General features: G+C 50.2%; 1 protein-coding gene across 1 annotated transcript; it reads left to right on the plus strand.

Moving 5' to 3' along the window:
* Positions 1-462: 462 nt before the first annotated feature.
* Positions 463-22,118, plus strand: LOC308131355 (kinesin heavy chain-like; the record flags this gene model as incomplete). The annotated part of the gene is made up of 25 exons (XM_080498083.1): positions 463-603; positions 4,883-4,970; positions 6,417-6,490; positions 6,582-6,686; positions 8,170-8,218; positions 8,298-8,353; positions 8,599-8,686; positions 10,207-10,331; positions 10,808-10,912; positions 11,551-11,699; positions 13,482-13,630; positions 14,039-14,202; positions 15,266-15,334; positions 15,402-15,608; positions 16,644-16,790; positions 17,210-17,398; positions 18,284-18,401; positions 19,269-19,345; positions 20,006-20,115; positions 20,198-20,326; positions 20,381-20,441; positions 20,515-20,586; positions 20,825-20,926; positions 21,702-21,918; positions 21,985-22,118. The coding sequence occupies 25 exons, from the start codon at positions 463-465 to the stop codon at positions 22,116-22,118; spliced, it is 2,925 nt and encodes a 974-aa protein (XP_080354209.1).
* Positions 22,119-27,608: the final 5,490 nt, after the last annotated feature.

The raw sequence follows: 27,608 nt of genomic DNA on the forward strand, positions 1-27,608 counted from the left end.
ACACACACACACACACACACACACACACACACACACACACACACACACACACACACACACACACACACTGGAACTAACTAACTTTGCAGCCTGCAAATGATAACTTGTTTTAGTCAGTTTACACCTGGGTGCTTGTCCAAATGTTTAATTCCCAATTTTATTTTATTTTCATTGTTGTTGTTGTGTTGTCCGAGAAGGAGCGGAAGGACTTCATGTCCCAGAGTTCATTGCGACTCGCTCCTTCAGTGTGGTCTTGTGGAAGGTGGAAGCGCTCCGTTCCTCCATCCCTCCGCTCCTCCATCCCTCCGTTCCTCCATCCCTCCGCTCTTCCGTCCCTCCGTGCCTCAGCGCTCCGTTCCTCCATCCCTCCGTTCCTGCGGATCGCACGGAGCCTCAGGCTATTGCACCTGAACCGAACCGAGCGAACTGGAGCGCAGCCGCCCCGTGAGTCTTTGTGCGGTGATGGAGGCAGCGGAGGGCGGGGTGTGCGGGCTGTGCGGGGTGAAGGTGATGTGCCGCTTTAGACCGCTGAACGACGCGGAGCAGAGCCGCGGAGACAAAAGCACCCCCAAATTTAACGGAGAGGACACGGTGGTGGTGGGGGTGAGTCTGACCCCCGTGTGTGTGTGTGTGTGTGTGTGTGTGTGTGTGTGTGTGTGTGTGTGTGTGTGTGTGTGTGTGTGTGTGTGTGTGTGTGTGTGTGTGTGTGTGTGTGTGTGTGTGTGTGGTGGTAAGTATATTGGTCTATTTCTACCAGATTGTACAAACAAATGTAATATATGAATATATGTATAATACGTGATGCTGCCTTGCTCACCAGGTGACCCCCCCCCCCCCCCCTATTTTTTCTAGCCTGATCGTTTCAGTAACAGAGTTTCTTTAAAGGATGGTTGCTTTAAAGGTGTCTGGGGCAGCAGGGATGTCGGGGGCGGCATGGGGTGTTGGAGGCAGCATGGGTGCCGGAGGCGGTCGGGGGCAGCAGAGGGTGCTGGAGACAGTCGGAGGAAGCAGGGTGTCGGGGGCAGCAGGGGTGTCGGGGGCAGCAGGGGTGTCGGAGGAAGCAGGGGTGTCGGGGGCAGCAGGGGTGTCGGAGGAAGCAGGGTGTCGGAGGAAGCAGGGTGTCGGAGGAAGCAGGGTGTCGGAGGAAGCAGGGGTGTCGGAGGAAGCAGGGGTGTCGGGGGCAGCAGGGGTGTCGGAGGAAGCAGGGGTGTCGGAGGAAGCAGGGGTGTTGGAGGAAGCAGGGGTGTCGGGGGCAGCAGGGGTGTCGGAGGAAGCAGGGGTGTCGGGGGCCGCAGGGGTGTCGGAGGAAGCAGGGGTGTCGGGGGCAGCAGGGGTGTCGGAGGAAGCAGGGGTGTCGGGGGCAGCAGGGGTGTCGGAGGAAGCAGGGGTGTCGGAGGAAGCAGGGGTGTTGGAGGAAGCAGGGGTGTCGGAGGAAGCAGGGGTGTCGGGGGCAGCAGGGGTGTCGGAGGAAGCAGGGGTGTCGGGGGCAGCAGGGGTGTCGGAGGAAGCAGGGGTGTCGGGGGCAGCAGGGGTGTCGGAGGAAGCAGGGGTGTCGGGGGCAGCAGGGGTGTCGGAGGAAGCAGGGGTGTCGGGGGCCGCAGGGGTGTCGGAGGAAGCAGGGGTGTTGGGGGCAGCAGGGGTGTCGGGGCAGCAGGGAGCATTGGATGCAGTTGGAGGCAGCAGGGGTGTTGGAGGCAGCAGGGGGCATTGGAGGCAGTCAGAGGCAGCAAGGCGCGTTGGAGGCAGCAGGGGGCATCGGAGGCAGTCAGAGGCAGCAAGGCGCGTTGGAGGCAGCAGGGGGCATCGGAGGCAGTCAGAGGCAGCAAGGCGCGTTGGAGGCAGCAGGGGGCATCGGAGGCAGTCAGAGGCAGCAGGGGGCATTGGAGGCAGTCGGAGGCAGCAAGGGGCGTTGGAGGCCGTCAGAGGCAGCAAGGGGCGTTGGAGGCCGTCAGAGGCAGCAAGGGGCGTTGGAGGCAGCAGGGGGCATTGGAGGCAGTCGGAGGCAGCAGGGGGCGTTGGTGGCAGTCAGAGGCAGCAGGGGGCGTTGGAGGCAGTCAGAGGCAGCAAGGGGCGTTGGAGGCCGTCAGAGGCAGCAAGGGGCGTTGGAGGCCGTCAGAGGCAGCAGGGGGCGTTGGTGGCAGTCAGAGGCAGCAGGGGGCGTCGGAGGCAGTCAGAGGCAGCAGGGGGCGTTGGAGGCAGTCAGAGGCAGCAAGGGGCGTTGGAGGCCGTCAGAGGCAGCAAGGGGCATTGGAGGCAGCAGGGGGCATCGGAGGCAGTCGGAGGCAGCAGGGGGCGTCGGAGGCAGTCAGAGGCAGCAGGGGGCGTTGGAGGCAGTCAGAGGCAGCAAGGGGCGTTGGAGGCCGTCAGAGGCAGCAAGGGGCGTTGGAGGCAGCAGGGGGCATCGGAGGCAGTCAGAGGCAGCAGGGGGCATTGGAGGCAGTCGGAGGCAGCAGGGGGCGTTGGAGGCCGTCGGAGGCAGCAAGGGGCGTTGGAGGCAGCAGGGGGCATTGGAGGCAGTCGGAGGCAGCAGGGGGCGTTGGTGGCAGTCAGAGGCAGCAGGGGGCGTCGGAGGCAGTCAGAGGCAGCAGGGGGCGTCGGAGGCAGTCAGAGGCAGCAAGGGGCGTTGGAGGCAGTCAGAGGCAGCAAGGGGCGTTGGAGGCCGTCAGAGGCAGCAAGGGGCGTGGGAGGCCGTCAGAGGCAGCAGGAGGCGTTGGAGGCAGCAGGGGGCATTGGAGGCAGTCGGAGGCAGCAGGGGGCGTTGGTGGCAGTCAGAGGCAGCAGGGGGCGTCGGAGGCAGTCAGAGGCAGCAGGGGGCGTTGGAGGCCGTCAGAGGCAGCAAGGGGCGTTGGAGGCCGTCAGAGGCAGCAGGGGGCGTTGGTGGCAGTCAGAGGCAGCAGGGGGCGTCGGAGGCAGTCAGAGGCAGCAGGGGGCGTCGGAGGCAGTCAGAGGCAGCAAGGGGCGTTGGAGGCCGTCAGAGGCAGCAAGGGGCGTTGGAGGCAGCAGGGGGCATCGGAGGCAGTCGGAGGCAGCAGGGGGCGTCGGAGGCAGTCAGAGGCAGCAGGGGGCGTTGGAGGCCGTCAGAGGCAGCAAGGGGCGTTGGAGGCAGCAGGGGGCATCGGAGGCAGTCAGAGGCAGCAGGGGGCATTGGAGGCAGTCGGAGGCAGCAGGGGGCGTTGGAGGCCGTCGGAGGCAGCAAGGGGCGTTGGAGGCAGCAGGGGGCATTGGAGGCAGTCGGAGGCAGCAGGGGGCGTTGGTGGCAGTCAGAGGCAGCAGGGGGCGTCGGAGGCAGTCAGAGGCAGCAGGGGGCGTCGGAGGCAGTCAGAGGCAGCAAGGGGCGTTGGAGGCAGTCAGAGGCAGCAAGGGGCGTTGGAGGCCGTCAGAGGCAGCAAGGGGCGTGGGAGGCCGTCAGAGGCAGCAGGAGGCGTTGGAGGCAGCAGGGGGCATTGGAGGCAGTCGGAGGCAGCAGGGGGCGTTGGTGGCAGTCAGAGGCAGCAGGGGGCGTCGGAGGCAGTCAGAGGCAGCAGGGGGCATTGGAGGCAGTCAGAGGCAGCAGGGGGCGTTGGAGGCAGTCAGAGGCAGCAGGGGGCATTGGAGGCAGTCAGAGGCAGCAGGGGGCATTGGAGGCAGTCAGAGGCAGCAGGGGGCATTGGAGGCTGTTAGAGGCAGCAGGGGGCATTGGAGGTAGACGGAGGCAGTCGGAGGCAGCAAGGGGCATTGGAGGCTGTCAGAGGCAGCAGGGGTGTCGGAAGCATTTTGAGGAAGTGGCCGTTTTTCTCTGACCTCCTGCTCCTCGGGTCATTTCAGGGGGGATTCCACTAAGCAGGTTTTGTGAAAACTCAGAGTAAGTTAACCCTGAAATGAGGGAAGCTCATCTCAGGGTTAACTCACCATGGTAACATACTCTAAACAAAACCTGCTGTGGCAGGTTTAGTAGAGGAAACCCTGACTTTCTACTGGCTCCTCTCACCTGAAGCAGGTTTAGTAGAAGAAACCCTGAGTTTCTACTGGCTACTCCCACCCGAAGCAGGTTTTGTAGAGGAAACCCTGAGTTTCTACTGGCTCCTCTCACCTGAAGCAGGTTTAGTAGAAGAAACCCTGAGTTTCTACTGGCTCCTCCCACCTGAAGCAGGTTTAGTAGAGGAAACCCTGAGTTTCTACTGGCTCCTCTCACCTGAAGCAGGTTTAATAGAGGAAACTCTGACTTTCTACTGGCCCCTCTCACCTGAAGCAGGTTTAATAAAGGAAACTCTGAGTTTCTACTGGCTCCTCCCACCTGAAACAGCTGCTAGAAATGAATTGTGATCATTTCCAAACCCGGTCGACATCCAGGCAGAAATAATTTGAGATAACTGATGTTGCGAGAGAGTCTTCTGGCCCAATTTATTGAGTGTTGATGTACATATCATGTACACACCATCACTCTTTAAATGACACCACTATAATAAAAATGTGTAAACACTGATAATCTACTCAGTACAATATTAACAGGATGGTTGTGACTGGTTTAAATTACTACTCAAAGTAGCTGCTGAAGCCCAAGTCTCCTAACGCCGTTCCTTAACTCCTTTAGGAAGCCTCCTACTCCTTTCCTTAACTCCTTTAGGAAGTGTCTTAATACTTTTCCTTAACTCCTTTAGGAAGCCTCCTACTCCTTTCCTTAACTCCTTTAGGAAGTGTCTTAATACTTTTCCTTAAATCCTTTAGGAAGCCTCCTAACACTTTTCCTTAACCCCGTGGCATCATCCACGGGGTTAAGGAAAAGGAGATAGGAGGGACTATTCAGAAGCACACCCAGACCCCCGAATCAGAGGAGTTCAGGGAGAGACTCTCTCCTTTCTGGAAATAAACCGAGGCTTCATTAATCCTTCTTTCTTCTCTTTAGGGGAAACCGTACGTCTTTGACCGAGTCCTTCCACCACACAGTGAACAAGTCCAGGTGTACGATACCTGCGCCAAGCAGATCGTCAGAGGTCAGTAACCATGACCCTGATCATGACCATGATCCTGACCCTGACTGTGACCATGACCCTGACTGTGACCATAACCCTGACCCTGACTGTGACCCTGACCCTGACCATAACCCTGGCCCTGACCCTGACCCTGACCCTGACCCTGACTGTGACTGTGACCCTGACCCTGACCCTGACCCTGACCCTGACCCTGACTGTGACCATAACCCTGACCCTGACTGTGACCATGACCCTGACTGTGACTGTGACCCTGACCCTGACCATAACCCTGACCCTGACCCTGACTGTGACCATGACCCTGACCCTGACCCTGACTGTGACCATAACCCTGACCCTGACCCTGACTGTGACCCTGACCCTGACCCTGACCATAACCCTGACCCTGACTGTGACCATGACCCTGGCCCTGACCCTGACCCTGACTGTGACCATGACCATGACCCTGACCCTGACCCTGATCCTGATCCTGACCCTGACCCTGGCCCTGACCCTGACTGTGACCATAACCCTGACCCTGACCCTGACTGTGACCATAACCCTGACCCTGACTGTGACCATAACCCTGACCCTGACCCTGACCCTGACCCTGACCATAACCCTGACCCTGACCCTGACTGTGACCATGACCCTGGCCCTGACCCTGACTGTGATCATAACCCTGACCCTGACCCTGACTGTGACCATAACCCTGACCCTGACCCTGACCCTGACCCTGACCTTGACCATAACCCTGACCCTGACTGTGACCATGACCCTGGCCCTGACCCTGACCCTGACTGTGACCCTGGCCCTGACCCTGACCCTGACCCTGACCCTGATCCTGGCCCTGACCCTGGCCCTGACCCTGACTGTGACCATAACCCTGACCCTGACCCTGACTGTGACCATAACCCTGACCCTGACCCTGACTGTGACCCTGACCCTGACCCTGACCCTGACCATAACCCTGACCCTGACCCTGACCCTGACTGTGACCATGACCCTGGCCCTGACCCTGACCCTGACTGTGACCATGACCATGACCCTGACCCTGACCCTGACCCTGACCCTGACTGTGACCCTGACCCTGACCATAACCCTGACCCTGACTGTGACCATGACCATGACCTGACCCTGACCCTGACCCATTGAACTGTGGGGAGTCCGTCTCCTGGTTCCTGGACCAAACCACTGTTACAGTCCGTCTCCTGGTTCTTCTACGGTCACTGTCAGTGCTTTTGGAGTGATGCAATGACGTGGTTCTCACTTGGCTCCATTAACGGTGGAAAAAGAACCAGTTCTTTGGTGGTCCTCATTTCCCTAAAGTCTGGAATTTTTTTTGGACTCATTGCTTTTCATTGTCCCCTTGACGGCAGAGTGTCACCCAGCTCCTCCCTGGAGGACGTTTGTGTGAGAGCGGAGGACATGACCACAAACAAACAAACAAACAACTGTGTTGTCTTGCAGATGTGTTAGGAGGCTACAACGGGACCATCTTTGCTTATGGACAAACATCATCAGGGAAGACCCACACCATGGAGGTGTGTGTGTGTGTGTGTGTGTGTGTGTGTGTGTGTGTGTGTGTGTGTGTGTGTGTGTGTGCTTGATTGTTAATTGTGTTGTGTGTTTCAGGGGACGCTTCATGACCCCCGTCTCATGGGAATCATCCCTCGCATCGCCACAGATATCTTCGACCACATCTACTCCATGGACGAGAACCTTGAGTTCCATATTAAGGTGGTGATGTCACTGATCACGTGATCACAAAGAAAACCCCTGCTGCCTTTGCTGACCCACTGGGTCTCCATTTGCTCATTTTCCAATCTTTATCAACAAGCGCCACAAAACATCACACAAAAACCAGCAATATCTGATCTAGTTTTCTCAGATTTATTATCCCCTGTCGTGGCTGATAGGGCCCGAAGGGGGATCTTGAAACAGTCTCCGTACGTACGTACGTACGTCCGTACGTCCGTCCGTCCGTCCGTCCGTCCGTTCGAACGTTTCTACCTATATCTCGGCAACCCCTGGGCCCACAGTGACCAAACTTCCCATGTGGATACATCTCAGAGGGGGAAGGGATACTATGGTGACCTTGACCTAATTTGCATATTAAGTAGGTCACAGGGTCACGAAGTGCTTAAAAACACATTTTGGGCTCTGGAGGCCTAGGTTTTTGAGCTAGGGCTCTGAAATTTTATACACACATGATACACACTCCAGGGATAACCTCCAGTACACCAAGTGACCTGACCTTGACCTTGAAGATCGGTAGGGTCTGAAGTTTGCTCGTCATGGTTGCACAATACATGTATTTTCATATAAACATTTCTCCTCATTTCTCAGCAGTTCCTGGGCCCACAGTCACCAAACTTCACACATGGACACTCCACCTGGGGAGAAGGGGCACCATGGTGACCATGACCTAATTTGCATATCAGGTCACAGGGTCACTAAGTGCATAAAAACACCTTTTGGGCTCTGGAGACGTATTTTGACATAGCTTATGAAGAAGACCTTTCAGATTCTACATAATGATCTACTAGGACCCATGGAACACCCTCTAGTGTACCAAGTGTGCTGCCTTAGAGCTGGCTTTGTGAGAAAATATAAAGCCCTCCGGCGGGGGATTAGCCCAGCAATGGCCTTCTTGTTTCAGTTTGGTTCAGTTTTAGTCCAGTTTGGTTCTGTCTCGGTCCAGCTTGGTTATGTCTTCGTCCAGTTTGGTTCAGTTTTGGTACAGTTTGGTTCAGTCTTGGTTCAATTTTGTTCAGTTTTAGTCCAGTTTGGTTCAATCTTGGTCCAGTTTGGTTCAGTCTTGGTCCAGTTTGGTCAGATTTAGTCTAGTTTGGTTGAGCTTTAGTGCAGTTTGGTTCATTTTTGGTCCAGTTTGGTGCAGTCTTGGTCCAGTTTGGTTCAGTTGTGGTCCAGTTTGGTTCAGTTGTGGTCCAGTTTGGTTCAGTTTTAGTGCAGTTTGGTTCAGTTTTAGTCCAGTTTGGTTCAGTCTTGGTCCAGTTTGGTTCAGTTTTTGTGCAGTTTGGTCCAGTTTGGTTCTGTAAGGAAACAGCTGAAGAACTCTCATGGAAGGGGTGTATCTCTTAATTTTTCACCAAAAAGTCTGTTGTTTGTGTATTGTAATGCTCTCGTTCTCTCCCTCTCTCTTTCTCTTTTGCTCTCTCTGTCTCTCTCTTTCTCTCTCTCCTTGTTTCTCTCTCTCTAGGTGTCTTACTTTGAGATCTATCTGGATAAGATCAGAGATCTGCTCGATGGTGAGAAGAACCTTCCACCTCTTTCTCTTTAAAGCTATTAGTGGAAACGATTCAAGCTCTTTTCAATCTTCTGTTTCAGTGTCAAAGATCAACCTGGCCGTCCACGAGGACAAGAACAGAGTTCCTTTTGTGAAGGTATGAAGCAGCATGGCCTGGAAACACTGGGGGACTCAGTAGGTAGAGAGGGTCTTCTGCTTCAGTTTTTGTGGTAATCTTCTTGTTTGCTGCTTTGTATTACTACAACTGAAATTAAACTGGCAACTGCTGTTTGTACTTATCAGTATGCTGACTACTGCTGTGTGTACTTGTCAGTACTCTAACTTCTGATATGTGTATGTGTCAGTACTCTACTGATGTGTGTACTTGTGTGTACTTGTCAGGGCTGCACCGAGCGTTTTGTTTCCAGTCCTGAAGAAGTGATGGACGTCATTGATGAGGGAAAAGCTAACAGACACGTCGCTGTCACCAGTGAGTACTAACACTACTGCTGGCAGTATTACTACTACTACTACTAATGCTACTTCTACTATTACTCTTAGTATCACAAGTATGCTACTTCTACTACAGTATGTACGGTACATTCTACTAAAGCCCCGTCTCCACCGCACACAAGTGCCGGGGCGGAGCGGAGCGGTTCGGAGCAGTTCGGAAGCACAACCCCGACCGAAATTTTGGGTCGTGTCTCCACAGCAGAGAGGAGCATGAAAAGTGGGCGGGGCTTATGAGCTCCGCAGAAATGTGACATTATAACAGAAAAGAACGTCGTCAGATGTAGATCTTATGAATCCTCTGTTGTTGTTTAAATTCTCCACTTTGCACTGTTATTTTTTGCAGCGGAAAAAAAAAAAAGTTATTTTTTGCAGCAGTCATTTTTTGCAGTGGAGAGCTGCAGCGCAACTTCCGTGTTTGTTTTGAGAGAGCGAGTCGCTCGGCCGCTTGGCCAGCGACTTGCCTCGCACTCGAGCGCTCGGGTGCGGGGCAAGTGGCCGGAGCGTTCCCCCCGATTGGTTGAGGCACAGACACGGGAGTCTGAGCTTTCTGCTCAAAACCCAGGAGGTTTTCCACTCCGGCGCCGCAGCGCAGCGCCGCGCCGCACAGCGCAGCGCCGCACAGCGCAGCGCCGGAACACGGAGGCGCCGAGCTCCGAGCTCCGAGCTCCGAGCTCCGAGCTCCGAGCTACTTTTCATCGCTTCCGCGGTCTGTCCCCGCGATAAAGCGCCGCTGAACAGAACGCTGACCGCCTCTGGAAAGCGGAGCGGTCAGCGCCGGAGACGAAAGCTCCAGACTCCGGTGTCACGGACGCACATCAGCGCCACGGCGAGCGCTATGCTGCAAACAGAAAACTCCAACGCGATGCAAAGTCCCTCCCCCCGGTCTCCCCCTGCCTCAAGTCCGCTCTTTCACAACAAACACTAAAGTTGAGCAGCAAAGAAAAGAAAAGGAAAATAAAAACAACCAGAGCACAGCTGACCACACTGACAGCAGAGGCTTCATCCAGCCAGCACATTAAAATATTGAGGGCGTGTAGTAAATCACTGACCAATCAGCAGACAGCAGCTCAAGCTCAGACCCATTCCGTGGTCCTGGTACCCCAACGGATGGGTAGCGGAAAAGCGGTCGCCTTTGGAGCGGTCTAGAGTGGTTTAGACTGCTTTACATGTCGTGAGACGCGAGCCGGAGCGGTTTAAACCCGTCTAGGCTGGTACTTTCTGTGCGGTGGAGACGGGGCTTAAGGCAATACATACCTATACCTAACTCAGTCTCAGGAGCCGCAGATTGTATACTATGGTGTTCCGATGAGGTGCAGACGCTCCTCTCAGTAACAACAGCCCCAACTTGAAGAGAGAGGAGGAGCTCCTGCTGAAGCTCCTGCCGAAGCTCCTATTCTCTCTTCTTCAAGTTGGGGATGTTTCTTCATGTCCGGGCTGTTTCTTCTTTTTGGGGCTGTTTCTTTATGTTGGGGCTTTTTCTTCACGTTTCTCTTCCAGACATGAATGAACACAGCTCTCGGAGTCACAGCATCTTCCTAATCAACATCAAGCAGGAGAATGTGGAGACGGAGCTGAAGTTGTCAGGGAAACTGTACTTGGTGGACCTGGCAGGCAGCGAGAAGGTCACGCTGGGCCCTCCTGGCACTCTCCAACCACACACTACAAACATCCACTGACACAAACAATTATTATTATGGACATTCAAGTCCAATTGGCCGGATACCATCTGAGATTTTTAGAAAATTAATCAACAGTTGTCAAACTGAGCTGATCTGCTGCGCCGTGGGATTGCTATGGTACAGGTTAGGGTACGGAAGCCTAAGCCGAAAACTAATCCTAACCTTCACCTAAGCCTAACCTTCACCAAAGCCTAACCCCCACCAAAGCCTAACCCTAAGTCTGACCCAACACAGGAACCATTTCATGTTAAGAAAACTGTAATGTGGAAAATCCTCCGTTTGACACGTAGATAATATACATATGCCGTTTTTGTATGGATGTGCACTCTGACTTGTATTGACTAGTGAAGTCCCCATGTGGGATCAATACATCTGCTTTTTCCTGGTTGGTATTTAGTTTGGTGGTTTCTGATCTCCAGGTGAGCAAAACCGGAGCAGAAGGTGCCGTGTTGGACGAAGCCAAAAACATCAACAAGTCGCTGTCAGCTCTGGGGAATGTCATCGCAGCACTGAGCGAAGGAAGGGTGAGTTCTCTCATCCTCTCATTCATGTGATCATGTCCTCATACTTTCCTTTCAGAACCAAATTCATTCATGTCCTCATGCTTTCCTATGAGAACCACATTCATTCATATCCTCAGGCTTTCCTATGAGAACCACATTCATTCATATCCTCAGGCTTTCCTATGAGAACCACATTCATTCATATCCTCAGGCTTTCCTATGAGAACCACATTCATTCATATCCTCAGGCTTTCCTATGAGAACCACATTCATTCATGTCCTCATGCTTTCCTATGAGAACCACATTTATTCACTTCAACATTTGTATGCCCAGAATAATATGATGTGTAAGTATAAGAATTCCACAAAATAATAAAAATGATGGAATATTAAAATGGAATCGCTGAAAACTACACAATAAAGTTTTCTCATTATTGTAATGTAATGGTAAAGTAATGTAATAGTATAGTGATGTAATAGTGAAGTGATGCAATATTGAACTTATGTGGTAGAGAACTAATGTAATATTAAAGCAATGTAAAGCCTCTCCTTTTCTGATCAGTGCTCAGGTCATCCTGTTGGGGAGTCTCTCGGCATGCACTTGGTTGTGTTGTTGAATACATCACAGGAAGTTCACCAGTTAAAACGTGTGTTTGTAGAAATGTCATGTCCCGTACCGAGACAGTAAGATGACCCGGATCCTGCAGGACTCTCTGGGAGGAAACTGTCGCACCACCATCATCATCTGCTGCTCGCCATCCGTCTACAATGAGGCCGAGACCAAGTCCACGCTCATGTTTGGCCAGAGGTGCTGAACCAACAGCCTTCACCCTTTTGCAAATATCTCCCACAAAGCTGAAGCCAGACATAACTCTGTGTGACCTAATGGTGCTTTTCCGCTAATACCTCCTCGGCCTGGCTTGGTTCGGCTCTGGTCAGCCCAGCTTGGCTCGGCCAAGCCTGGCTTGGCCCGACTCGGTCTGACTCGTCTGGGCTCGGCCCAGTCCAGCTTGGCTCGGCTCGGCCAAGCTCAGCTTGACCTGGCTCAAACCGACTCTGCTCGGCCTGACTCGACGTGACTCGGCTCGGCTCGGCCTGGCCTGATTCGGTTTGTATAGGCTCAACTGTCAACCTGGCTCACCTTTTAGGCTTTTCCATTCCGTGTTTATACCTGGTACCAGGTACTTTCATAGTTTCTCCTTGACCACGGTTCTAAGCAAGCTGAGGCCAATAGACTATGTGGCAGGTAGCTGGCTGTTGATTGGCCGGGGTGTCACAACACAGATGAGTGTCTGAGGAGAGCATCTCTTTTACGTCGCCATTTTTAAAACCCAATTACAAACCAGAACACTCATAAACATAGACAGGCGTTCAGAAATCAACCCCGTGGAGCAACAACGATCTGCAGACGTTTCTCTGTCTGGTCGAGACGAGAGGAGTTAGGAGCTGGAGCGACTCGCTACCAGAGGAGTCAGGAGCTAGAGCGACATGCTGATCAGAGAATTCAGTAGCTAGAGCAACCTGCTGACCAGAGGATTCAGTAGCTAGAATGACCAGAGGGTTCAGGCGCTAGAGCGACCAGAGGGTTTAGGAGCGAGAGCGACCCGCTACGAGTCAACCAGAGGATTCAAGAGGTGGAGTGATTAACTGGCTTCCCTGTTAGCTGTTGACCGGCTTCTTCAAGTGGCTCTCATCATGGCAGATGTTAAGAGTCCGTAGCAGTCCTGGCAAATGCTGTTTAACTGCGTTTACATTCAAGTTTAAAGTATCGTTTTGCTTGTTTGTCTTATTTTAACATCAGTTGCAGCTAACGGCTGATGGCAGAAGTCATCAGTCAACAGGGGCAACAGTGAAACCGAAACACCAGACAGTGACGCATATCTTGACAATAAAACACGATCTTAACAATCCACATTTTATAGTATTAATACCAACTCCTGTGTAACACGGAGTTGTTGCTCTGCCCTTCAGATACACGAGGCTCTACATCAGAAGATACAGATTCTATCAATGGGATTACTTGTGCATGACGGGGAAAAGCTCTGACGACTCTACCTCTGCCACGGTGGAACTACTGTATATTATAATGGAGAACAAAGCTGTGTAGAGTCAGACTGAGTAGGTACTCGTGGAAAAGCGCCATAACTGTAATGAGGCATCATGTGACCAGAGACCAACACCACATCGAAGCAGAGAGACCATGACGCTGGTTGAGGAACCACTTGGATCCAGTCAGCTCCTTCACCAGAAACCCCCACAGAGAACTATCCTTTAGAAATCACTTTTTTAAGCTGTACTGGTATGAAGACAAGATCAAGACTCACAGTGTCGGGCTCTTATTGTCATAATCTTGTGTCGGACTCTCAGTGTAGGACTCTGTGTCAGACTTCGTGTCAACCCTCAGTGTCGGACTCTCGGTATCGCACTCTCAGTGTCGGACTCTCGGTATCGGACTCTCAGTGTCGGACTCTGTCGGCCCTCAGTGTTGGACTCTCAGTGTCGGGACTGTTATTCTCGGACTCTTATTGTCGGACTCACAGTTTTTGATCGAGGTTGTGGAGCTTCATCAGACCCGATTCTCTCTTTTCAGAGCTAAAACCATTAAAAACACGGTGTCTGTGAATCTGGAGTTGACTGCTGAGGAGTGGAAAAAGAAGTACGAGAAGGAGAAAGAGAAGAGTCGCACTCTTAGTGGAATCATCCAGAAACTGGAGAACGAGTTGAAGCGCTGGAGGAAAGGTGAGGAGGAAACAATGGAGCAATGCTGTTGAAGAGTTGAACTATCATAGTTTTCCTTCTTTTAGAAACATCCATTGTGGACATAACTGAGGCTGTGGATGGAACCAGTTCATCAGGAATCTATTACCAAACAAAAAAGATATTTATTCCATTTGAATAACAGCTTTAGTTTACAGAAAATGTTCAAAATCAGGACAAAGATTATTATTCCAATGTAAATAGGCTCCACCCCCTCGACCCCTGACAGGATGATGGAGTTGATGAGGATTTTATACAGGAAGTGAATCTCTTAGAGGCCGAGCCACACGGAATCCTTTAAAAAATAAATTCTACATGCTTCTGCTAGGTATGGGCTTAGAGCTGAAACATGGCGTTGACTGTGGAGATAATCTGCATAAATGTTTGCAGGTGAGTCTGTTCCAGTGGAGGAGCAGCTGAGCAGCAGGAACAGGAAGAGCAGTGGTGACACGATGACAGCGAACGTGGCTCCGACCCCCATCCCTCTTTCTGAAGAGGAGAAAACGCAGTACGAGACACTCATCTCTGACCTTTATCAGCAGCTGGACGACAAGGTGAGTACTACTTGTAGGACCAATGACCCTAGCCCTAACCCTGTAGGGCAGATGACACTGACCCTTTTGGGCAGATGATCCTAGTCCCTGACCCTGTAGGACATATGACCCTAACCCTGTAGGAGAGATGACCCTGACCCTGTAGGACAGATGACCATAACCCTATAGGACAGATGACCTTTACCCTGACTCTGTACGACAAATGACCCTAACCCTAATTGTAGAACAGATGACCCTGACCCTAACCCTCGAGGACAGATCACCCTGACTCTGTAAGACAGATGACCCTGACCCTGTAGGAGGGATTACCCGGACCCTGTAAGACAGATGACCCTAACCCTAACTCTGTCGGTAAATGACCCGACCCTGTAGGACAGATGACCCTGACCCTACCCTGAAGGACAGATGACCCTAACCCTCGAGGACAGATCACCCTGACTCTGTAAGACAGATGACCCTGACCCTGTAGGAGGGATTACCCGGACCCTGTAAGACAGATGACCCTAACCCTAACTCTGTCGGAAAATGACCCGACCCTGTAGGACAGATGACCCTGACCCTACCCTGAAGGACAGATGACCCTAACCCTTACTCTGTAGGACAGATGACCCTGTAGGATATAACACACCAACCCTATAGGACAGATGACCCTACCACTTATCCTGTAGGTCCTTTGCAACTTTTTTCTGTTTCCCCTTTTTTCCTTTTATTTCTTCCTCTTTTCTTTTTCTTTTTTGTTTACCTATTTTCCTGTTTTCTTTACAAATGTATTCATTTTAATATTTTTTAAACTATTATATATAAAAATAATTAATGCTTGAGTAGTTGTAGCTATTTTGTCCTATATTATATATTCTATATTTTGCTGTTTTTACCCTTAATTTGAGAAATTCTTCAAACCAGTGGGGTATGCAAATACAATCAAAATGTAAGCAAAATGTTTGTGGACAAAAACTTCCTAGAGTGTCAAGGAGCCACCACAAGGGGGCTGAGGAGCCACAAGGTGCTGACCCCTGTTCTAACGACCCCAGCAGACATATCATGACCTGTGTCCATGTTTCAGGATGATGAGATCAACCAGCACAGCCAGACCTGCGAGGAGCTCCAGCAGCAGCTGGCCGATCAGGACGAGGTCAGTCTCCGCTGCTCTCACGTCATTGGTCAGCTCGTCACCTGGTAACGTACACCTCCATTTCCAGCTGCTCTCATCAAGCCATCAGGACTACGAGCAGCTGCAGGACGAGCTGTCTCGGCTTCAGAGTGACAGCGACTCAGCAAAGGTAGAGGTGAAGGAGGTGCTGCAGGCGCTGGAAGAGCTGGCAGTCAACTATGACCACAAGAGCCTGGAGGTGGAGAATCAGAACCGCTGCAACCAACAGTTGACTGGAGAGCTGGCAGACAAAATGGTGAGACCCTCCCTGAGGATGAAGGTGAGAGAGCCCGAGGATGGTGGTGAGAGAGAGCTCAAGAATGGTGACGAGAGAACCCGAGGATGGTAATGAGAGAGCCAGAGGATGGTGGTGAGAGAGCCAGAAAGAGCCAGAGGATGGTGGTGAGAGAGCCAGAGAGAGCCAGAGGATGGTAGTGAGAGAGCCAGAGAGAGCCAGAGGATGGTAGTGAGAGCCAGAGGATGGTAGTGAGAGAGCCAGTGGATGGTAGTGAGAGAGCCAGTGGATGGTAGTGAGAGAGCCAGAGGATGGTAGTGAGAGAGCCAGAGAGAGCCAGAGGATGGTAGTGAGAGAGCCAGTGGATGGTAGTGAGAGAGCCAGAGGATGGTAGTGAGAGAGCCAGAGGATGGTAGTGAGAGAGCCAGTGGATGGTAGCGAGAGAGCCAGTGGATGGTAGTGAGAGAGCCAGAGAGAGCCAGAGGATGGTAGTGAGAGAGCCAGTGGATGGTAGTGAGAGAGCCAGAGGATGGTAGTGAGAGAACCAGAGAGAGCCAGAGGATGGTAGTGAGAGAGCCAGAGGATGGTAGTGAGAGAACCAGAGAGAGCCAGAGGATGGTAGTGAGGGAGCCAGTGGATGGTAGTGAGAGAGCCAGAGGATGGTAGTGAGAGAGCCAGAGGATGGTAGTGAGAGAACCAGAGAGAGCCAGAGGATGGTAGTGAGAGAGCCAGAGGATGGTAGTGAGAGAGCCAGAGGATGGTAGTGAGAGAACCAGAGAGAGCCAGAGGATGGTAGTGAGAGAGCCAGAGGATGGTAGTGAGAGAACCAGAGAGAGCCAGAGGATGGTAGTGAGAGAGCCAGAGGATGGTAGTGAGAGAGCCAGAGGATGGTAGTGAGAGAACCAGAGAGAGCCAGAGGATGGTAGTGAGAGAGCCAGAGGATGGTAGTGAGAGAACCAGAGAGAGCCAGAGGATGGTAGTGAGAGAACCAGAGAGAGCCAGAGGATGGTAGTGAGAGAGCCAGTGGATGACTCTCTTCCTGGTGTGTGTGTGTAGAAACATCTGGAAGCTGCCCAGAAGGAGCTCTCAGCTCTGCAGGAGCTCAGCTCTCATCACAAGAGAAGGTCCGCAGACGTTCTCAACCTGCTGCTCCGAGACCTGGGAGACATTGGACATCTACTAGGAACCACAGAGCTCCGGACGGTCTGTCTGTGTCTGATTGTCCCTCCCTCCCAGCAGCTGTCCCCCTCAGTTCCAGTGTGTTCCTCCCTCCCCCCCTCTATCCCTCTACCTCTGTCCCTCTCTCTCCCTCCCCCCTCTATCCCTCTACCTCTCTCTCGACCTCCCTACCTCGCTCCCACCAGTTGTCCTACTCAGTTCCATTGTGTCCGTCCCTCTCTCCTTCTTCCTCTACCTCTCTCCCTCTCTCTGTACCTCTCTCCCGCCCTCCCTCCCTTGCTTCCAGCAGCTGTCCAATCAATTTCAGTGTGTCTCCCACCCTCCCTCCGTCCCTCCCTCTACCTCTCGCTCTCCCTCCCTCTACCTCTACCTCCCTCCCTCCTTCCCTCGCTGCCAGCAGCTGTCCCACTCAGATTCAGTGTGTGCTCCTCTCCTCCCCTCAGATGACGGAGATGAGCGGGACGATGGAGGAGGAGTTCACCACAGCTCGTCTCCACATCAGCAAGATGAAATCAGAAGTCAGGTCTGTGGTGAGCCGCAGCAAACAGCTGAACACCAGCCTGATGGAGAAGAGCTGCCGGGTGGAGGCCACGGAGAAGGAGCTGGGCTCCTGCCAGCTGCTCGTCACACAGGTACCCAAACACCACAAAGGTCACACAGGTACCCAAACACCACAAAGGTCACATAGTACCCAAACACCACAAAGGTCACACAGTACCCAAACACCACAAAGGTCACACAGTACCCAAACACCACAAAGGTCACACAGGTACCCAAACACCACAAAGGTCACACAGGTACCCAAACACCACAAAGGTCACACAGTACCCAAACACCACAAAGGTCACACAGTACCCAAACACCACAAAGGTCACACAGTACCCAAACACCACAAAGGTCACACAGGTACCCAAACACCACAAAGGTCACACAGTACCCAAACACCACAAAGGTCACACAGGTACCCAAACACCACAAAGGTCACACAGTACCCAAACACCACAAAGGTCACACAGGTACCCAAACACCACAAAGGTCACACAGGTACCCAAACACCACAAAGGTCACACAGGTACCCAAACACCACAAAGGTCACACAGTACCCAAACACCACAAAGGTCACACAGTACCCAAACACCACAAAGGTCACACAGTACCCAAACACCACAAAGGTCACACAGTACCCAAACACCACAAAGGTCACACAGTACCCAAACACCACAAAGGTCACACAGGTACCCAAACACCACAAAGGTCACACAGGTACCCAAACACCACAAAGGTCACACAGGTACCCAAACACCACAAAGGTGACCATGGTTGTCAGGTCCAACGGGTCTCTTCCCTCAAAAGTAAGAGTGGATCTGGAGTTCAATCACTATTGATGCCTGTCCACTATGTCCCCGCTTCCAGGTACTTTCCTGGTTCTTTCACCCTGGGGGTGAGGGTGGGGGTGGGGATGAGGGTGAGGAGTAATGCTCCCAGTAGACACCCTAACTTGGATGTTGTTGGTGCAGCTCCAGGCCAAACTGGGTTCAATGACAGAAGACCTGCAGAAGGTGGAGCAGAAGAAGAGGCAGCTGGAGGAGAGTCAAGATGCTCTGGTGGAGGAGGTCGCCAAGCTGCACGCTCAAGGTGGGACCACACCTCCTGAATCCTCCTTACTCCTCCTGACTCCTCCTTACTCCTACTGATAACTCTTGATTCCTCCTGACACCTCCTTACTCCTCATCACTCCTCCTGACTCCTGCTTACTCCTACTAATAACTCCTGACTCCTCCTGACACTTCCTTACTCCTCATCACTCCTCCTGACTCCTCCTTACTCCTACTAATAACTCCTGACTCCTCCTGACACTTCCTTACTCCTCATCACAACTCCTGACTCCTCCTTACTCCTACTGATAACTCCTGACACCTCCTGACAACTCCTCACTCCTCCTGGCTCCTCCTTACTCCTACTGATAACTCCTCACTCCTCCTGACACCTCCTTACTCCTCATCACAACTCCTGACTCCTCCTTACTCCTACTGATAACTCCTGACTCCTCCTTACTCCTACTGATAACTCCTGACTCCTCCTTACTCCTACTGATGACTCCTGACTCCTCCTCACTCCTCCTGACACCTCCTTACTCCTCATCACAACTCCTGACTCCTCCTTACTCCTACTGATAACTCCTGACTCCTCCTTACTCCTACTGATAACTCCTGACACCTCCTGACAACTCCTCACTCCTCCTGACTCCTCCTTACTCCTCCTGCCTCCTCCTGACACCTCCTGCCGACACTACACCAAACAACAACCAAGCAGAATGAGTCGGTGGATTTTTAGTGGCCCCACAAGTAACACTGGACTGTGTGTGTGTGTGTGTGTGTGTGTGTGTGTGTGTGTGTGTGTGTGTGTGTGTGTGTGTGTGTGTGTGTGTGTGTGTGTGTGTGTGTGTGTGTGTGTGTGTGTGTGTGTGTGTGTGTGTGTGTGTGTGTGTGTGTGTGTGTTCAGGACAAATGCATGAGGTTACAGTGATGGACAAAGAGAAAGAACACATGAGCAGGCTAAAGGATGCTGTGGAGATGAAGGTAAACATGTTTAATCTCTTCCCAAAATTGAAAACTTCCCCCATAAACAGTGTTCTCATTAAAACAATGTTTTTATTAAAATCAATTAAAATAATGTTCCCATCAAAACAATGTTTCTATCAAAATAATGTTCCCATTAAACAATGTTCTCATTAATCTCCTCCATGAGGTGCCTCTCCCATCTTTTTTGTATGGGACATTTTTTCAGGGTTTTTCTAGATTTATTCGAAAACCGTTATACGATAACGTCCCAACATCTGATGAATTGGTCCTCAGATGATGACAAATCATCCCGAAAGATTTCATGCAATTTGGTTTAGTAGTTTTTTCAAAAGGTTGGTCAAATTCATACATGCATACATACAAATCAATAACTAAATAAATACACCCTGGCCCCAACCGAAGGAAACAACAGTCAATCAAAATGCTCCAAAGCAAGCAAAGCTCCAAAGCTGTTCAATAACACTGGTTGAATATAAGACTACCTGCTGCTGAAAAAAACAAGCTCCCCAACAATGACGATAAAAGTGACATCAAAACTACACCGATGAACTGACTGATAAACTCAAAAGAGTGTTGCAGAAGGTCAAAAGTTGCTGGATGGAGATGTTTGCTCACTGTAGGAAGTTGCAGTGGAATAATGATTGGTGTGTGCCACAGAGAACGCTGGAGGAGCAGATGGAAAACCACAGAGACGTTCATCAGAAGCAGCTGAGTCGACTCCGAGATGAGATCGACCACAAACATCGAGACGCTGAACAAGTGAAGGAGTGAGTCAACACTTTAGATGTGTGTGGCGAGCGGTGGCTTGGTGTTCGAGGCCAATCTCGTCTGACTTGTTGCCTCTTTTAGCTTGAATCAGGCGCTGCAGCTGGAGAACAGGAAGCTTCAGGCAGACTTTGACAGACTGAGGGCTGAGAATCTGACCAAAGACCAGAAATTCCAGAAACTCCTGCAAGTCTCTTTTTCTCTGCTTTGCTTGTAGTTTAGGTTAGGCCTATTCTTACTGCTCAATGTTTGGTTCCTTTGATTCAGGTCTCTGCATGAGAAGAGGGAGCAGGCCAAGGAGGACCTGAAGGGTTTAGAAGACACTGTGGTAAGACATTCTCAACAAGCAGCTCAGTTTTGTGTGTCGCAGCAGCACAGAACTTTTCTCTTTCACCCAACAGGCCAAAGAGCTGCAGACACTCAACAATCTTCGCAAGCTCTTCATCCAGGACATGGGCACTCGGGTGCAGCAGGTAAGGAACCAACAGTTGAGAGGACTCTTCTCCACAGCTCAGTTTGAACCTCACCTCTTGGCTTTTGCTGTCTGAACCCATCTGAGCTTAAAACTGCCATCAAACATGCTGCTCTGTTTCTTGGCTTCCTGTTTGTTTTCACATTGGTCAGCAAAATTGACCATTTTGATCACTTTGTGGTGATTGAACATGTGGGAACATTGAGGCCCTCCAATGGAAGGTGTTTGTGCTCTTGCAGATTTCAGAGAACGGTGACGAGGCCGGTGGAAGCCTTGCTCAGAGGCAGAGGATCATCTTCTTAGAGAACAATCTGGAACAACTTGGCAGAGTCCACAAACAGGTCACTAACCTCCCCACACTCAATGCTTATGTGTCTACAACAGGCAGGTTTGACATTGTTCTCAGTGTATTGAGCGTCTTTGCTCTGACCAACTCACAATAAGTATTGCACGGGCCAACATGTATTTCAGAGGGGAGTCAATAGAAATACCATAAAGTTCCCAACAAAAGAGCACTGCCTAATAGAAGAGCACACCCTTTTACAAACATGTGGGGTCTTAACAAAAAACAAACCTCACGACTTGATGAAATGTGATATTTTGCAGTAGGTGCAAAAATACAGAAACAACAGTTAATTCAATTGTTTTTCAAGTTTTTTTTAATTGTGAACAGCGCTCTGCCCAGGGCTGGGGGAGCAGTCGCCATACCCCCCCGCTCCCTGTCGTTAGAAGCTCGGGGGCGGTGTCTGCTGTTGAGTGGAAGGCGGGTCGGCGGTGGTGACTGGATGAGCGCTTGGCTGGCCGGCTGGCCCTTCTTGCAGACATTTTGTTATTAACACCGTCTTTCAAGACGACACAGCAAACTGCTCCTCCTCCACAGCACCATCAGAGTTTTTGCTGATGACGGGCTTCCAGAAAAGCGGGAGTGCCCGGTCTGCAGGAATAACAAAGTCACATATAATTACTGTATTTTTCACATTGATTTCTTTTTGGCACGGCCGAGAAAAGCTGTGATGATACAGCCGCCCACGCCAAGGTGGCGCCATATTGTCATGGAGAACGAGCGAAGATGAGTGAAACTTTTTAGAGATGTTTGTGAAACTTTCGGATCAACAGCTTGTTCGAGACAATGCGGACCTTCGTTGTGAGCTTCCAAAACTGGAAAAGCGTCTGCGGGCAACAGCAGAACGAGTGAAAGCTCTGGAGACTGCCCTGAGGAACGCCAAGGAGTCGGCGGTGAGGGATCGCAAACGCTATCAGCAGGAGGTGGATCACATCAAAGAGGCCGTTCGCTGCAAGAACGTTTCCCGGAGAGGACAATCGGCTCAAATCGGTGAGCGTTAACACTTATCAAACCTACGCAGTCTGTCACACCTCTCACACACCTGTGTTCTCGCAGCCAAGCCAATCAGAGCAGGGCATCTGCACCACCACCAGGCCTCCGCCGCTACGTCACTCAGACAAGCTGTCCGAGGCGGAGCCACATCCAGTCCACGCCATCACTCCCCTCACCAACAACCTCAGCGCAAATAGACACCAGGTGGGTGGCACCCGCAGCTACAGCCACACAACACAATAACAGTACAACAACACAACACAATAACAGCACAATACAACACAATATCAGCACAACCACAGCAACAACTCAACATAAAACGCAGCAAATCACAACAACCAAAACAACACCCCTTTCCCCATCGGAGCTGTAGAGACCTCGGGGATGACACAAGAGCAATAAGCAAACCGCCAAAACAAACTCTAGAAAGTCAAATATTAGTCACTCACCCACACTGACAGATATGGGAATTCAGACAATAGTAAGTCACACTCATGTTGGTCCTTCTAGCTTTGACCTCTGGGGTCTGGGGGGGGGGGGTCTTGGGGGGTTTTGGTGGCCTGTGCTGGGGTTTGGGGCCCGGTGTTGTCCCTTCTCAATCTCCTGCAGGCTCCTCCCAGTTGAGGAGCGGGTTTTCTTCGGGTTCTTCCTCTGCTGATTCCTGGGCTGGAGGTGTGGTTCTCTCTGGGCTGCTCCTCCATGGTCGGGTGCTGGGTGCACAGTCTGGACCCGCTTGTCCCATACCCCCCCCCACCAAACACACACACACACACACTTATATATAGGGCTTGTTGCACTACTTTTGTAAATATGTTGTTTATATTTTCTTCTCTTTTCTCTACAGTTTAGTAGTTTTACTCTTGTGCATTCATTGCCATCACTGAGGCTGCGACTCCACATTTTACTGCTGCTGACACTGTTTTAGCTTTTCTCCAGAGTGATGATGAAGTTCTCCTCTATTCTACAACAATCTTACCCGTTTTAGACTGACAGAGCCCCCAAGTGGTGACACTTATAGTATTTATATTTATTCAAGTGAAAGATAATTCACCCCTATGTGCAAATCGTACGTTACAACTCGCCTCATTGTACACTCGGTCATGACAAAACTAAACACAAACAAAAGGAAAGGAAAAGTTTCACAAATCATGATTTCAGGGGGGCTCATGTCTCACTAAGGGGGGGCTGAACAATGATCCCACCCCTCCATAGTTTACAGCCTTAACTTGATCAATACTGTGTTGCATTTTTAATTATATATTTAGTTTGTTTTTCAGGGACCATGTGCAAAAACGTTAATCTTGAAGAAAAGGTGCTTCATACCAGATTTTAGCCATAGCGAGTTTCCATCTGCAGTCCCCGGGCAGGCACACAACATAGTAATACATATTTACAAATATAACAGTACAGTAAAAATGTATAATATTAGCACTAACCATTAAAATGTAACACCTGCTTTCATAAAAAATTCCTTTAGATAGACAGGAACACATTATGCATATAAACTCTAGGGAAATCAGTAACGTTTTTATTAACATCAACAATAACCATTAAACACCTGGATTCCTCAAATTCATACAAAATACTAAAATACATTATACAACATTCACAGGTTGTGGACAACCCTTTGGACTTTTGGATATCTGAAGTGGACAGTGACCCTGATCTCACCGCTCTGCCTTGTCTAGAAGTACAACATTCCACCTGAACAGCCAGCAGTGCTTTGTGTCCCCCAACAGTGTCTTTAGCTTCTGTGGTACTCTTTTTTTTATTTATTTATTGAATGTTTCTTATCTCAAATTGAGTGTTTCTGCATTTGGGACCAATGAACTAGGCTCAATTCTGTGTCTCTTTCAGCTCTACAACAGAAGCTCACAGGTTTCACACATTGTTTGATGTAAACTCAATTTGGAGTCACTCCACAGTTACCGATTGCAATGTTTAAATATCAACTCATGGACCTGTTCCACTGCATTTTATTGATATTGTCTCTGTCATTTCTTTGAGTCTTTATTGGACAAATGCGTGTTCACATCTGTGATGTTGTGATCTTTATCATTATCTATCTACTGATGGATCAATGGTCGGCAGGGTGGAGCAGATGAATGGTAGGGTGTAGCAGATGGGTGGTTGGGTGGAGCAGATAATGCGAGGCTATAGCAAATAGGAGGGAGGGTGGAGCAGATGTGTCTCTACCAGAATCAGGGAGGTGCAGCAAGTGTCTTACGCTCTCAGGCTCCACCTTGCTGTTCCTGTAAAATGCCGTCGCTTCCACCAGATTGCTTTGTGTTGGACTGGGACAGGTTTCTTCTTGTTGGCGTCAGGATAATGCCAGTCCTCCATCAAGGGACAGGTTTCTTCTTGTTGGCGTCAGGATAATGCCAGTCCTCCATCAAGGGACAGGTTTCTTCTTGTTGGCGTCAGGATAATGCCAGTCCTCCATCAAGGGACAGGTTTCTTCTTGTTGGCGTCAGGATAATGCCAGTCCTCCATCAAGGGACAGGTTTCTTCTTGTTGGCGTCAGGATAATGCCAGTCCTCCATCAAGGGACAGGTTTCTTCTTGTTGGCGTCAGGATAATGCCAGTCCTCCATCAAGGGACAGGTTTCTTCTGCAGACATTGACACTCTGAAGTTGACCAAGCCATGTTTTCAGGTTTTGAAACGTAATCACAAATGACTAAATGCTTGTTCTGTTTAAAGTGATGTTCAAGTGATGAATGTATTTGTTATTCAGAAATGTGAAGCTTTATTAACACATTGGATTTCTGTGTGTTTATTTGTTTGATTACAGACTAAATGTAAGAGAATCACACTCAACACATCCTGACAACATGTGGTTCAGTGCAGTTCTGTTTCAAACAGTCACACATTCCTGAACAGACAGACCCACCATTACTAATGTGATTGTTCATTATTTCATTAATTCATCCTTTTATCTTTTTGGTTGTACTACGCTTTCTTATTTTCAGGCAAGGGTTAGATTGATTTTAAGCATACCTTGAGCAGAGCTCTTCAGAATCACCACCTGGTGGTGTAGTGTCATGATCCTGCTCTCACTCACCCCTCCCTTCCTGAGAGTTTTCACTTCCCCCTCCTGTGTTCCCCTTAGCTCCGCCCCTGTGCTCTCCTGCTTCCTTCTCCTGGTCACAGCTGTTTGTTATTGTCATTAGTGTGTGTATTTAGTTCTCCTCTCTTGAAGCTCTGGTTGCCAGTTCAGCTGAGTTCTCACACTAGTCTTACCCACCATTTTTCCTCATGTTGCCTTTGTGTTCTGACCTCCTGCCTGCCCGACTTCTCCTCCTGGATTTCCTTCTCAATCGCCTGTGCTGGTTTTGAACTTGGACTGCCTGACTTTGCTCCTGCTGTGGTTTTTATAATAAACACTTTTGAACTGAGCTTCTTGCTGCCACACAATTCCACTAACCCCGACAGTGTAGTATGGCAGTATGACGTGATGTTACTGAGTCGTGACCAACTGTCAGCTTGACAAGTTGGAAATGTCTGGATTACTCACATAAGAATTAGTTCCCAGAGACAAACAAACAACAGTTTAACAAACTGAACAGACTTAAGGAAGAAGAAAGAAAGAATGAGTCAAACACAAATGGATATACAACATATTAAAATGGCAGCTAACGCAGGGCCGTCATAACGACTCAATGTTGGGCCAAACCAATCAAAATACATTACTAATGTATTACTATTAAAAATTATATGAATAAAACATTAGTAATGGTGCTGGTTCTGTCACTGTGTGGGCTTGACATTTCACTTTATTGTGGTTATTTAAGGCTGATGTTAACACCGCCTCAAAAAACATTTGAATGTTTCCAACCAAAAGAATGAAAATGTCTTGTAGACCAAATGTTGAGTGTGTACTTTCTATCCAAAGTTAGTGAATAAAGAAAAATCATGTGAAGTTAGCTCGGCCTTCTGTGTTCATTGAAACATATTCAGGGTAAAAAGAAGAAATGTGAGTAGTCTGGTGCTAAAAACAAAGTTCAGAAAAGACAGTTTTAATCTATCCGATTTAGTCTGAGTGGCAAAACAAAACCAAATATTCCAGCAGTTCACTCAGAACACCGTGAAACATGTTGACCCTGTCGCTGCACTGCATCGGCTCCTCGTGTTGACCCTCATCTTAGGATCCACTTCAAGGTGAGTGTAATGGTTTTTAAAAGTCTTATTTCCTAGTAGATTTACTTTTGTCTCATGAGCAGTGGCGACTGGAGGTGAAGTTCTCAGTTGGACTCTTCATTGTTCTTCCATTTCAGCCAAAGTTGACATAAACCACAGTACACTGCACCACCGTTTCCGTCTACTCCCTCTTCATCCACCACTGCACCACCCCCTCCTCTACTCCCTCTTCATCCACCACTGAAAACCTCATTCAAGTCAAGTCATCCTTTTCCAAGATGGCGCCTGTGACCGGCAGTGCCTCAGCTCGCCTCCTGCTCTACAGATTTTTAATGGTCATTTCCACAACATATTTGATCACATCAACCCGCTTTTCAAATGGATGTGCCTCTGCCTTGTGGATCTATGATCGGGACTCTGTTCAGTATCAAAGAGTCTATGGAGGACCTGTTTGGTACATGGGACGGGTACGAACAAGCGTTTCCTCCTCCCTTCACCATCGCCCCCGACTCACTTGAGTACTTGCTGCTTTGTCGGGCACCTCGGAAATTCCGCAGGAAATCGAGGAAAAGAGGCTCGCGTTCCGGAGTCCAGGTCCGGCGAAGACGCGCTGCTGCCCGCCGTGGCTCTGCCTTCCTCGGCCACGGAGAACGCGCTAACCCGATCTTTTTACAAGAGCAGACATGGATGTAATGTGTCCGTCGGAGACATGGCAGAAAGAGGAGGAGTTCATTCATCTCAAGGAACTCTGTCCCCCTGGCTGCTCGGCTGTGGGGAAGCCCCGCCCCTCTCGTCGTGGAGGAGGCCTGGCTGTTGTCTACAAGGACAATTCCTCGTGCAAAACGTCACAGACCCAGGATTTCCCTTCGTTTGAGTGCTAGATGGTCAAGGTGGGCTCTTCCAACCCATTTTACTGTGTGTTGATCTACCGCCCTCCTGGCCCTGCTGCTGTGTTTTTAAAGGATTTTAGTGACTTTTTATCCTCCATAATAAATGTGGAATCTGTTTTGATTCTTGGAGATTTTAACCTTCATATTGATGACAGCTCGTCTTGCCCCGCAATGGAACTTTTATCACTGTCGGAAGCTTTCAATTTTGAGCAGCATGTTTCCAATCCCACACATCAAAAAGGTCACATTTTAGATTTAGTTTTTACACTTGGTCTAGACATCTCAAATCTGTCTGTAAATGATGTCCTTTTAAGTGATCATTGCCTCGTTTTATTTGATCTGAGCTTCAGACCCGAGCCTAAGCCTGCAGAAGTTAGGTCTCAGAGGCGTATTATCTCACCAAATACAGCAGACTCTTTTTCTACTATGTTTGACCCTCTTGTGTTCACGGACTGCCTCGATGTGAACAATTTCATGCACTGTTTTAATACTCACTGTATTCAAATTTTAGATCAGGTGGCTCCTGTTAAATTCAACCTGTCAATACAGAGGCAGGGCTCCTGCCCTGCTTCAGATGGAGCGGCTCCTGACCTCCTGCTGCAAGTGGAGATGCTCCTGATCTCTTGCTGCAGGTGGAGACGCTCCAAACCTCTTGCTGC

The sequence above is a fragment of the Blennius ocellaris genome (genome assembly GCF_963422515.1).
Source record: "Blennius ocellaris genome assembly, chromosome: 6".
In the NCBI taxonomy this organism is placed as follows: Eukaryota; Metazoa; Chordata; class Actinopteri; order Blenniiformes; family Blenniidae; genus Blennius; species Blennius ocellaris.